The sequence below is a fragment of the Parus major genome, chromosome 1 (genome assembly GCF_001522545.3).
Source record: "Parus major isolate Abel chromosome 1, Parus_major1.1, whole genome shotgun sequence".
Taxonomy (NCBI): Eukaryota; Metazoa; Chordata; class Aves; order Passeriformes; family Paridae; genus Parus; species Parus major.
In genome coordinates this window covers 68,274,114-68,287,142 of record NC_031768.1, presented here as the reverse complement: position 1 = coordinate 68,287,142, position 13,029 = coordinate 68,274,114, and the positions used below count along the sequence as shown (strand labels likewise).

General features: G+C 34.1%; 1 protein-coding gene across 10 annotated transcripts in view; it reads left to right on the top strand.

The window, feature by feature from the left end:
- The window catches only part of PAN3 (poly(A) specific ribonuclease subunit PAN3), a 65,796-nt gene that overhangs the window by 27,959 nt on the left and 24,808 nt on the right, over positions 1-13,029 (top strand). For 9 of the 10 annotated variants that reach the window (XR_001520662.3, XR_004498010.1, XM_033515394.1 and 6 more), the window contains 7 exons: positions 1,128-1,278; positions 9,357-9,604; positions 10,190-10,294; positions 10,939-10,996; positions 12,100-12,261; positions 12,422-12,538; positions 12,644-12,745. Coding sequence is in view for 8 of the 10 variants with exons in the window: in XM_033515394.1 (XP_033371285.1) it covers positions 1,128-1,278; positions 9,357-9,604; positions 10,190-10,294; positions 10,939-10,996; positions 12,100-12,261; positions 12,422-12,538; positions 12,644-12,745 (943 nt within the window). In the remaining 2 variants the exon portion in view is untranslated. The remainder of the gene's footprint in view (positions 1-1,127; positions 1,279-9,356; positions 9,605-10,189; positions 10,295-10,938; positions 10,997-12,099; positions 12,262-12,421; positions 12,539-12,643; positions 12,746-13,029) is intronic. The other variant, XM_015623023.3, reaches the window with a different exon arrangement.

Below are 13,029 nucleotides of genomic sequence, written 5' to 3'. Positions count from 1 at the left end.
ATTTGGCACTAGCTTACTTTCTCTGATGTCACTTTATATTGGTAAAATCAATATTGGTAACTTAACTAACAGTTGATATATTTGGTTATTTTAAAACTGCTTGAAACCAAAGTAGTCCAGTATAATTTTCTGTAAAAAACCATTATGGATTATCTTAACAATATCCCTTGTCTATTGGGAACTGTTGCTGTCTTATTTTACCCTACTAGTTTAGACACTTTTGAGAGGTACTTTGCAAATTACTTAATGAACTAAGTCCTGTAATTTAATAATCTTTTAGTTTTTCAGAGTCTCCATGTAATAATTGATTTTATTTCTTGGCTTAATGTAGTTTTTGTTACGCTCCTGTCATTTATAATTGGCTGTCCAATGGTAAGCTTTTTGTCTTTTGAGCTCTAATTGGGATTTCCTTTTCTAACCTTCCCTGCTCCAAATCAAACAAAAACCTCACTTCAAAACAAACATGCCATGATCCTAAACTACAAAACTGTCTGGACTGATTTTAATAGAAATTAAAAATTGCTTGTGTGTTTGTTTTATGCACTAACAAATACTCATGTTTGACCATCATTCTTCTTCTATTTTTTATTGTGGCACCAAGTTAGACTTCATTATTAAGGGTGCTAGATAAATTAAACAGGTAATTAAAGCAGAAGTTAGCTTCACAAAAAATCTGAACATACAGATCTATTTGAAATAGAGGCAGGGGTGACTTTTCTAGTAGGAATCATTTTTACTCCTTTAATTTGAAATTGCTAGTTAGTTTGAGATGAAATTGCTCAAGTCATGGGGAAACAGTCTGTCCAGCTGTGGCAAAGCTTTCTCAATGTCAAGTCTGTTCTCCAATTTGTAATGTAATGCTTATGGAAAACCTTTTGCAAAATGTATGAATTTGTAGACCAGCTGCTCATATGGAAAGTTTGCTTATAGTACTTCAGACATAAGCCAAAAACACATCTAAATTTGTTCATGCAGACCAGCTTTCAGTATTTGTCAGCAAGCTGTATGTATCTTAAAAATACCCCCTGTACTAGTAGGCCTTTCTAGAAAGTAGTTTCTACCAAATAGGCACTCTTCATCCCATCTCATTTAAAATAAACATTTAATTAATTTATTTTTTTATACAGACACCAAATCCTTCTGCAAGTGAGTTTATTCCTAAAGGAGGATCAACCTCCAGGCTGAGTAATGTATCCCAGTCAAGTATGTCTGCCTTCTCTCAAGCCTTGTTCTCTCACCCCTCCATGGGAAGTCCTGCTACTGCTGGGTTAGCACCAGGTAAGTTGAGAGTAATGATTTCTAGTACAGTGGTTTGTTTTGTCAGATGTAACCCTATATATATAGTTATCAGATTTATCGGGTATAAATGTAGCTACCTCCTACTTTAGCTCTTAATTTTAAGACAATCATTAAAAAGCAGAGGAACTCTGGATTTATATTCCAGTAGTATGGAAATAACACTGGAGGCTGTGAAATCCGCTCAGCCACAGCAGCATTGAAATTAACAATTTACTCTGCTCTTTTCGGGTAAAAGGATTGCTGAGTTTATCATATACTGTGTCTTAAGTGGTTCTTGCCAGAGCAGTACCTGAAGATGATTTAAACTACCCATAGTCTAGAAATGCATTTTAGTCTACAATGCATATGATCTTGGTTTACTACACATCAGTGTGCTCTTTTTATTTATTTCTAGATTGTGTGATCTAGAAGTAATTTTTTGCAGCATTAATGAGTGCATATGAGGACTTAAAAACTTGGATTAAAAACACAAAATAGAAGACAAGCTAATTCCATAATACTGTGCCTTGCAAAATAGTGTTAATTTTTATTGCTTCTGTCACATGTCATCGTAAGGCAAATTTATAGTTATTTCCCAGGTTTAAAACTCTTACTGAAATGTGTTCCATGCAGTCATGTAATTGAGTGACAGATTTTTTTACACATCTAAAGAGTACAAGCCCTTCATGCATCTTTTCGTCTTCTGATCTTAGGATGTTAACTTAATTACAATAATTGCATTTAAATTATAAATAAAATATTTTTAATATATTGCCATCAGAAAATCTGGATATTCACACTGCTGATTCTTTAATGAGTTTCTGTATGTACTTAAACCTCCAGCAGTCCCTTGTGGCTACCAAGAAGCATTACGTAATTGCCAAAAAGCAGACCAACAAATGTTATAAATTATTTTTTTTAACATTTATTGGCAATTACCATTTATTAAAATGAACTTTAGTCTTTCTTGATGCCAGTGTCAATGTGAAAGAAGCCAGCATTTAGTTTGCATGTAAAAACATACCAGAGCAGGCTAGGAAAGTGATTGATACTTCTGCTGACCAAATGAACATGTTGTGGTACTGTGTCTGCTTGATCCTATATTGTGCTGTACCGTCTTATTGGAAAACTGTTGTGTTTATATGCCTCTCAGCCTTGTCACCTGGATTGAAAAGTGTATAAAGGATTAAATAGAATACAGTAAAATGATCTACTTTTGGAAAGTGTCCAGTGGGGTCTCAGAGGGATCCTTCACAGTCCAATTTCTTTACTATCTGTAAGTAATACTTGAAAGGATAAGTAACACTGATGAAAGAGGTTTGCACAACAATTTCAGCTCCTAGAAATAAATATAGATACCAATGCTGCATACTTTCTAGTCTCAGATACTACTGTTTGTTTATGGACAAGAGGGATGGGGGAGTATTCCTAAGAACTAACTTCAGGCAGAGTTGGCTTGTTTCCCTGCTCTTCCTGTATAACTAAAATGAAAATATAGTTCAAAGTAGGCATCCTGATGGGATTCTCTGAATTTTTCTAGAAGCTTTTCTTTGCTCACTGAGTGCAGAATTCTCTTAATCTAATTTAATCTATTTCTCATTTATTTAAATGTCAACATTAAAGCTGTCAACAGGATCCATCCACAGAAATTCCTGTTACCTCAAGGTCAGCTAGGAGGTGCTCTTTCTAAAAAATTAGGGTCTTAAGTAAGAAAGCAGTATTTTTGTGTGGGGAAACTTCACCACTTAGATCATACTGGATGACAGAATAAAAAAACATTGAAACACATTCTGAACTTGTCATGAAAAAATGGTTGAGATCTGTTAGCTTTCAATAAGTGAAAACAATTCAAATGAAATCCATATAAAGAGTTGATAAGAGTTTTCCTCTGAATAAGTAGAAGTCTCCTTCTAGTTAAAGGGTGCATACTCTCCAGTAGAATAACTTTGTGGATTTAAGTATTTATGTGAGATTAAGATTGCTTATTGTAATTTACAGGGTTCTGGAGGAAATCAAAATTTCATGAGAAATAAGGAAATGTAGTAGGAGTATTTGACTTCCATAGTTTTATTCACCTATAACAAAGTAGGTAAATTATGAAAACAGTCCTTTGATTTCCTTCTTGATGATGAAAAAATATAAATTATTTCACATATCCAATTTCTGAGATTTCCCTAAAGGTAGGTGTAAATCAAAACCACTTTTGACATCTACTGTTCCTTGTCCTTGGAAAATATATATTCTGCCTGTCTTGTTAACAGTACTGCAGAAGTACTGAAAAATATGACAGGGGAAACCTCAGATACTTGACTGAATAACTTGTTGAATCCATGCCTGACTTACCAATTAGGATGTAGCATTGAGGAAGGTTACTCCTACATTCACATGTTTACTTATATAAGTGCTTTCTAGGGTAATCTCAACACAGAGTCATGTTCATTTTGGTGACTTTTAATAGAATAGGGAAATAGTGATATAAAATTCAACTTACACAAGTGGTGAGAGAAATTGTTTCACTGAAGAGTTGTAAACAGATCTCATTTACCATTTCCAAACTTTTTCCTCAAGCTCACCTGAGTACTACCTTATTGCTCCTCTCTTTCCTTGCTAGCAAGCACACACAGTTTGCCATTTGTGTGGGAAATTTAGTAAGAAGTTTATGATCTTCGAATAGCACTTTTGCTAACAAGCGTATCTTACCCAGTGCTGTGTAGTTGTATTAGAGTATTAATGTCATTAAGATATGTAACACAGTGTATGAAAGAAATTCATGAATGTCACTGAAGTGATAAGACATTGCTCTGTTGAACTTGAGAGAGAGCAGATGTATAGCCCCCAGTAGCGAAAAATATCTAGGTTATACCTAAAGTATAACTCCTTTATCGGTGATGGAAGTGACAGCAAATTGCTGTTGCTTATATATTTAGTCCAAGTCAGGTTCTGAGCTTATGCAGAATGTAGGAGATCCCATTTCTACTGCCAGTCTGAACCTGCAGGCTTTAGGAGCCAAGAGTGCAAAGGTGTTGTGCTTGTGTCCAGTTGACACAATGGAGATCCATTTGTGATGAGCTACAAGAGTGTAGCTCTCAGACCCCAAAGCCCCAGCTGGAGATGGAGCACTTTCAGCTGAGGTGGTTTGTGTGGCTGAAGGCCCCAAGAGCTTGGTCCAGCCTCCTTAATCAACTATGGGGCAGAGGAAGTTCTGCAGCCATTCCAGAATAATGAAAGAAGAGAAGAAGGCAAAGAGACTCAATATTCTTTTTTCCCCAATTAAAATTGAAGAGGAAGAATTGATGACTCAGATTGTTTAGAGAATGAATCAGATTTAATTAACTTGAAAATACACAGCTACAATGCTAATGACCTGTTAGAAAGCTTACAAAAAAAAGAAATAGTTAATGAATTAAGAGGGCTATTTTAAGTTCTTGAAATAATCTGAAATTATAATTTACTTTGCTTAGTCGTTCTTCAAAATTTACTTAGTAGTCTAAGGTATCTTTAAAGTACAGAACATTAAAATGATAAAATGTTAAATGTCTAATTTTTGACCTCTAAATGTGTTACAGGCACTAGAGGCATAGGGATATATGGTTGTAAATTAGTAAATTTGTAGGCAAAGCCTAAAGTTTTTTTTAAACCTTTAATGTTGTAGGCCAGCTGATTTGCATACATGTGAGTTTAGTGAAATCCTGCCTCACTAAGTGAATTCTCATTAAATCAAATAATTGTAAATACTTAGTCATTAACAGATCATGCTTAATGCCCTTTGATCCTGGTTATCTGTGTGAATTCTCAGATTCAAAATACAACCTAGCTTTTAATTCAAATACATTGTGTACTACAAAGCTTTATTAGAAACATTAATCTCAAAAAATGTCTTTGTGCATTGTCTCCAATGTGGGTCTGCCATTTCCAGTCTGCCATTTACCTTTCTCCAGTCACAATGAAACTTCAAAAATAAAAAAACAAGGCAAGAAATGAAAATGTAAGAATAAAGAGGGATATGTAAGTATGAAATCTCTCTTTATAGAAAACAAATAGCATCAGGAGCTGCTAGGTGTGTGGAGGTAGCCTGCACAATCACTATGAATGTTAGAAAAGATCTTCAAATCCCACAACCATTTCCATGTTGGTGTGCCACCATGACAGCTGTAAACCATGCCACTCCTTTTTAGATGTAAAAGTGAAAGAAGCCCGTTCCCCTTGCAGTTGCTCTTTTAAGACTGTATTTGACTTCTTCATGAAGTGTATTAAGATTCCCCAAGACAAGGAATGTAGAGCTGTCTTTGCTGGTAGAAAAGTCTCAGGAGGGACAATTTGAAACAGACATTTTGCTGTCTGTCATAGTATTCCTGTTGGCATTTGAATTTTAATATAGGAGAATCTTGAATCCTCTCATAGGGAAAGCCTAATATTATTTGTCAAGGTAACTGATATATATATTTGTATATATATATACACACATATATATATGTATATATACACATATATATATACATACACATATAAAAATATATATATTATGTATAGATATGTGTATTTATAGATATGCATGTGTGTATGTATATATATGTAAATCATAATTAGATTTTTAAAAGCTCATTTTTTTTCTTAGGCCCTTAAATGAATAGGCATTGATATAAACTCTGCTGTTAAAACCAGCCTAATTCTGTGAGGTGTGGTTCCATTGTTACTGTTGTATGTTTAGTAACATCTTTTTCCTTGAGTATGAGTCAGTAGGAATATATAATCACTTGTTAATATAACTACTTTCCTTTATTGTCCTCTAATTCTATTTGCTATGATTAAATATTAATTTTATGTTATGATAAAGTATTAATTTTAGTATAGTTTTAAGTTATTGAAATACAAATGAGTAATGAAGTTGGTGATACCTACTTGAGTTTGTGCCCTTTATTAGCTGCATTAAGTACTTAAATATGCATAAGTTTCACTGTATTAAGAGTTTTTTCCTTTTTTTTTTTTTACACTGGGCTTTCAATAGTTACTTAGATTGTGCAGAATGTAATGCAAGTCTCTCAGAAGAAGCAATCACCTTCAGTATTTGTTGTCTCAACCTGTCCATACATACTACAGCACTAGGAGCAGAATTCTTATAGCACATGTAGTATATTGTTCTAGTAGAATAAAACTAAACTGTAGTTAAGCTGCTTTTGCCTCCTGAATTCACTATGCTTATTGGCAAATGGGGAGGCCGTATGTTCTGCCTGCCAGATGATTTTCACTGAATTCTCAATGTCCTTTCAGAATGAGACCTAACTGGACTGGAAGACCATCTGAAAGGATTTGTGTAATGCTGTGATCCTTTTCCTTCAATCTTGCACTAATACCTTTGCAAAGACATTAAGGATTTATGTGTGTAACTATTCTTTGGCAGAAATGAATTCTTCTAAAAAGTAAATCTTAAAGTGGAAATTGTTTGAAATTGTATCTGTAAAAACCACTAGAGATCATTTTTCTTCTGGGAAACTTGTAGTAGAAGGTCACAGTATAATTTTAGGAAGTTGCAAGTCTTCACTTTTCTTTTAAGATATTGCTTACTGTCTTGTACATATAGTTTTAGTGCATTTACATTAGAGCTTATTTTAAAGCAGAGAGTTAATTGTCCATCAGTATATATGAAGGCTGATGAGGTTTTATTTCATAATCCCTACAGTTGGCTGTTTTATTGAGTTATTCTTGAAGCCAGTTATTCCTGTCTGGGTTGAGATGATGTGCTTGTGAGGACTTCAGTTAATACAGCTTTATTGGAATAGAGTGAAAAAGACGTGTCAGTAACTTTCCATAAATGAAGAGAACTCTTAGATATCATTAAACTGAAGCAACTCTACCATTTATGGCCACTTTAGTCATCCTTTGGCTTTTAACACTAATACATTGTTTCCTTTGAAATTGCTCTTTTCCTCCAGTGGATTAAGAATGCATTCATGTTTTAGTCTTTTGTTAAAAATGTAATAATCTTTACAGTAGCTGTTGAAATACTGAAGTATTGCTCAGTCACTCTAGGTAACTTTTACCTTAATGAGAACTTAAATTTCTTTTGTAGCATAAATTGGTGCTATCAAAATATGTAGCATTTTGCAGTCACACAGTTAATTTTTAAACAGATTTTTAGGAGACTATTTATGTTACCATTTGGCAGTGCCTACTATAATTCACTTTTAAACTAAGTACACTAATCAGCAAAATTCTACAATATTACTTATCTACAAGGTGTGTATACACACATGTACATGTATTAATGTAAAGAAAAGTTCTAGCCTAGAAAAATGTAGACTTTTTCCCTTTAATATTCTTGAAGTCTACATTTTTATAAAAAGAATAAATAACTTAAAAAACACAATGAAAAAGAAACTCATATGATTTTAGCGCTGTTATATTTTAAAAATCTTGTTCATTTTGTTGGAACTATTCACTTTCAAGGAACAAAAGAGAATGGTGCTGAATTAATAAACATAGTTTTTGAAATGTCAAAGGAGTACATGAGAGGGGCTAAATGAAAGGTTACAGATATTCTGTTAATATCATTAGAATAATACAGCTTCAAAGTAATTTTTACCAAGCTACTGCTTGGGAAATACTTGTTAATACTGAAACTTACTTGCTTTTATCTTTTGTTTTAAAAAAGAAAAAAATGAAATGTAGGAGGGATGAGATTGCTTTAGGGACATGATACGAGTGTGAAATCACTCCTACACAATACTGATGATACATTTTGAGAACTCTGCATATAGTAACTCGTGACTGAAGTTAAATAAACTAGTTTATGTAACTAAAAAGTGTATGCAAAAAAAATTCTTCTTGCTTTCATTAGTTGGATATTTGCTTAAATTACTCTGGTTACTAGAGCTTATGGAATTAATTTAATCAAATATCTGAGTAATAATTCTTAATTAGAGAAGAATTCTCAGCTGTCAATAGAATGTTAAATATGAAAGCTGCTTTCAAGAAAAATATTTAATATGACTAATGCAATTTTGAATGCACAGAAGAGAAAGTACGTCTCAGTCTGAACTGAGTAATAACTTTCAAAGATGTTTTCCTCTGAAACATCTGAAAGGTGTTAATCTGAACACCTGAACATGTCACATCTTCTGCTAGTAAGTAACTCTGCAGGGAGTTTTTTTGAAGGGTTATCTACCTCAGCAGCACCCTGGAATGTCTATTTTACACCTAATTTTTATAAATAGGCAAATCTGAGAATTCTGCATGCAATAACTCTTGAAGTAATTAGATTGTTTGGTAACTAAGAAGTGTGAATGTAAAAAAGTTGCCCTTGTTTTTCTCATTGATGCACTTTGTTTAGAAACAGTTTCTCAGGTGTCAGTGGAGTTGCCCCTGTAATGCTGAAGGTGAACACCAGCCACTAAAATAATTTCAAATAAATTAGAAAATCTCAACAGGAATGTTTAATAGAGTTCGTATCATGAGATGTTACCTATTTTTACATATCAAATAGATCTTTTGGAGGATGACTTTTGAATATAATAATTACAGGAAAATAGGTAATTACTCCCCTGAAGTTATTAATAGTAGCATGTTCTGTTTTATTAACACACTTATTTGTGTGCTGTGTTACTGGAGACATTCATAGCTGTGCAGTTCTAACAAAAGCCAGACTCATAATTAGGTGAAGTGAGTTTCAGCTAAGCAAACTCTATTGACTGCTCATGTAACTGTTAAGTAAACACTCATTTATATAGTCATTAATATTTCAACTTTCTGCAGTTTAATGTATTATCTTTTAGACACAGCATTATTTTGACTTGTCTTCCCCTTTCAGCAACTTCTATGTTTTTAATTTCAGTTCTTTGTGTGTATATTTTAAGTTCCCAAGCCCTATCTCTCTACACTAAGCAAAGTTCTTTGGGAAGATATATCTCTTCAGTCATTACATCTTACTATTTTATCTCTCAAGGATTTCTATATCTATATGAAGAATTGAGTGTGTCTCACCTGCTCAGAATATTGTTGGTAGTGAAGGCTGCTTTGTCTGAAATTGCTATATTTTTTTGATGACAGATTTGATCAAGAATATCTTCTTGTGTTTTTTTAAGGAATGTCACTGTCAGCAGGATCTTCTCCTCTTCATTCTCCCAAAATAACTCCTCATACATCTCCTGCTCCTCGAAGAAGAAGTCATACTCCTAACCCAGCAAACTATATGGTGCCTACTAGTGCCTCTGCGTCTGTCGCTAACGCTGTGTCTCAGCCTCCATCTACTGGCCAGGTGATCCAGAAGGAAACAGTGGGTGGAACAACATACTTCTACACTGATACAACTCCAGCACCTGTCACAGGAATGGTATGTTTGCTTTCAATACACAGCTGTCTGGAGTTTGTAAATACTGAATTGGTTGATACTACAGGTATTATTTTTAATGCTATAAACTGTTTATTCTGTATGAAGCTTAGGCCTTTTGGTTATTTTAGTTGTTCTCCAAAAATCACTGAAATGTAGGGACCAGAGGAATTTTTATGTTTTTTTCATGTAGAGCTGTGCAGAGCTTTCTGGGGTTTTAACATAGCAATATTAAGAAAGCATTCTGTATGTCTCAGAGGATACATTCATAATGAGAAAACATCAAGAAGTTAGTTCTTTTTTTTTTGAAAGGTTAAATAACTTTTACATTCACAGTGATGGGGAAAAGGCAGTTGCAAAACTGTTAAAGTAACTGTGTGCACACATATATACATATACACCTCCCTTTTCCTTGAAATCATTAGAAATGAATACCACATAAAAAAATTGTAACACATCTGACAGTATATCTAACTTGTACTGTACATGAAGATTTCATAGTTCTGTAGTTTGAACTGAAAGAGTAGAAAACTCTTCATTTACCTTATCCTTAAGGACATTAAAAAGCTTGAAATATCTTGTTTTTAGGTTTTTCCAAACTACCACATCTACCATCCAGCTGCACCTCATGTTGCTTACATGCAGCCAAAAGCAAATGCACCTTCCTTCTTCATGGCAGATGAGCTCAGACAGGTAAGAGGGTAGAGAGTTTGAAGGAAAATTGCATATCGTGGCAAAAAATAGGAAATCACTAATGATAAAAGAGCAATAGACACTTGCAATCTGTGCAGTCAGTTTTCTCTGTGGAGAATTTGAAAAATCAAATCTTGTAGTAGGTAGAGTACAACAGAGGGTGGGAGTGAGTTACAACATGCGAACTAATCTGCGTGCCGTGATTTACTATTTAGCTCATTACTATAACTGATGTGTTTTTTGGTATGCATGTGTTTATTTTTGTAGCATTATTTTAAGTTGCAATGCTATTCAGTTTTAAAGTATCACGCTGAAATGAAAGTGTATGCAGGTGTTAGTTGAAGAGCTCTTCTCAGGGCTCATCATCTCAAGGCTGGCTGTGAATATTATGAATTTCAGCTTTACTGTAGTAGGTGCCTTTGTCAGTGACACCTGTAGCAAATGTCTTTTCAAGCTCCTTCAAGAATTTAGGTATTTTATCATTCAAATTTTCAAGGTAGTGGTCTTCTAGACATTCTGTCCTAGACAATTGTGCCAGTTCTCTATTTTAGTATGGGTAGCTAGTACTTCAAAGACGGTGTTCTGTTAAACTATCAAAAATAATGAGCTGAATTATAATGTTAAAAACTTAAATTTTCCTTCAGGAACTCATCAACAGACACTTAATAACTATGGCCCAGATTGATCAGGCTGATATTCCTGGTAAGTAAGTAGCATTTCTCAAAACTCTAAACAGTGATCATGTTTTTCTGCAACCATGCACATTCACCTATATTAACATCATCTCACAAAAAATGCCTCCTGTTTATAATTTTTCATGTAGCTTTAGTCACCAGCCCAGGCCATGGTTAACCAAATGCAAAGTGTTTTAGAAATATGAGTTATTCTTTCTGTCTTTTATTGTAATTTTCTTCTGTTTTGAAACTCCTTAATGGTTAGGAATACTTGAGGTAGCTGAGAAAGGAAAAATCACTAAGGCAGTAAAGCCTTGTGAAGAAGAGTTTTGTATTACTTTGTAGATGATAGGATCTTCTTTAAATGATGCATATATTTTTCAAAGGTTGTATGTAAACTAGCAAAGCAGTTTTGAAGTTACTTGGCTGGTGTATCAGAGAAGGCTTTGTACTAGTTGTCAGGCAAAAGAACCAAATACTATTTACTGTAATTTGGCTTTTGGGAATTTAGATTATTCAGCTTGATTTAAACAGTTTTTGCTTGCAGTATCTTCTCAAATTTGTACATAAGATGATAATGATGCAGTTAAAAAAATGAAGTTTAGTGTTTTAATCCAGATGAAGTGTGAGGGTAATCTCTTAATCTGATTTGTAAACCTTTAGCACTTCTGTCTTCCCGTTTTCTAAACCAGTATATTAACACACGTAAAACTGATACTTGCTTTTTTTTTCTGATGAAAATCGGGTTCTTATTATGGTATGAAGCCTGCATGGAAATGAGTGCTTATTATTGAATCATTTTAGGAAAAACACCAAAGAAGTATCATTCATAGGGTGAATTTCTAAGGTAAATGAGAAAATGGCAGATAGAACTGTCCATCTATTCTGTTGATTTTACTTGGTATAACACTTTTTCTGAAGACCATAATTTTAGCTCCGTGGGATCACTTCTGTGAACCTACCAATGTGTTGGTATTAAAGCAAAAATAGTGAATTTTAACTTCACATAAAAGATGGTGGAGATAACTTAACTTATATATTAATGAAAGTCATTTTCATCTTCTCTGCTACTCAGTAACTTTTCTCAGTCAGCTGAGGCCTGATGTGTTTCTGTGTACAAACTGATTTTAGCAGTTCCTGCTGAAGTGGACAGCTACCACAGTCTCTTTCCTTTGGAACCACTGCCACCGCCCAATCGGATACAGAAAACGAGCAACTTTGGGTACATTACATCGTGCTATAAAGCTGTAAATAGTAAAGACGACCTGCCATATTGCCTTCGGAGGATACATGGTGAGAAAAATTGAGCTGTCTCAGTAAGACTAGCATTCCTAAGCATACCAGTCATATTTTAATGCCTGGCTGCTTCTCAGCAGTTTCAGATGAAATGATAAAGTAAAAAATTCTCATTCTAAACATTCTGCTTTAAGCCTTGGGTTTCACTTTTTCCTAGGTTTTCGTCTAGTTAACACAAAGTGCATGGTATTGGTTGACATGTGGAAAAAGATTCAGCACTCAAATATTGTAACTTTGCGTGAAGTGTTTACCACTAAAGCTTTTGGAGAACATTGTAAGTTTTTCTTTTTTCTTTCCCACTGCCCCTCCCCCCAGATGATGTGTTGATATTTTGCAAATGTGTTTGAGTTAACAAATATAACCTATTTCTATTTTTAAGCTCTAGTGTTTGCATATGATTTCCATGCTGGAGGAGAGACCATGATGAGCAGACACTTCAACGACCCTAGTGCTGATTCCTATTTCACAAAACGGAAATGGGGTAAGGAAACTGCACTATTATATAATACTTCTGTACACTGTTTCAAATAATTCAGCAGTAAACATCTGGTCACAAATAGTTGTTCAACTCTTTTGGCTGATCAGTTCAGTCATACCATAAGCTGATTGATATGAGAGAGTTCTTCTTCACCTCCTGTTTGTAAAAGTTTTTTAAATTACCAAATACAAAATTTATGTCAGCGTGTAAGGGAATTACAGCTCTTTGAAAGAAAAATAAGTTGGAACAAAATTGACAGCCAGGGGTTCTGGTGTCCTTATTGCAGG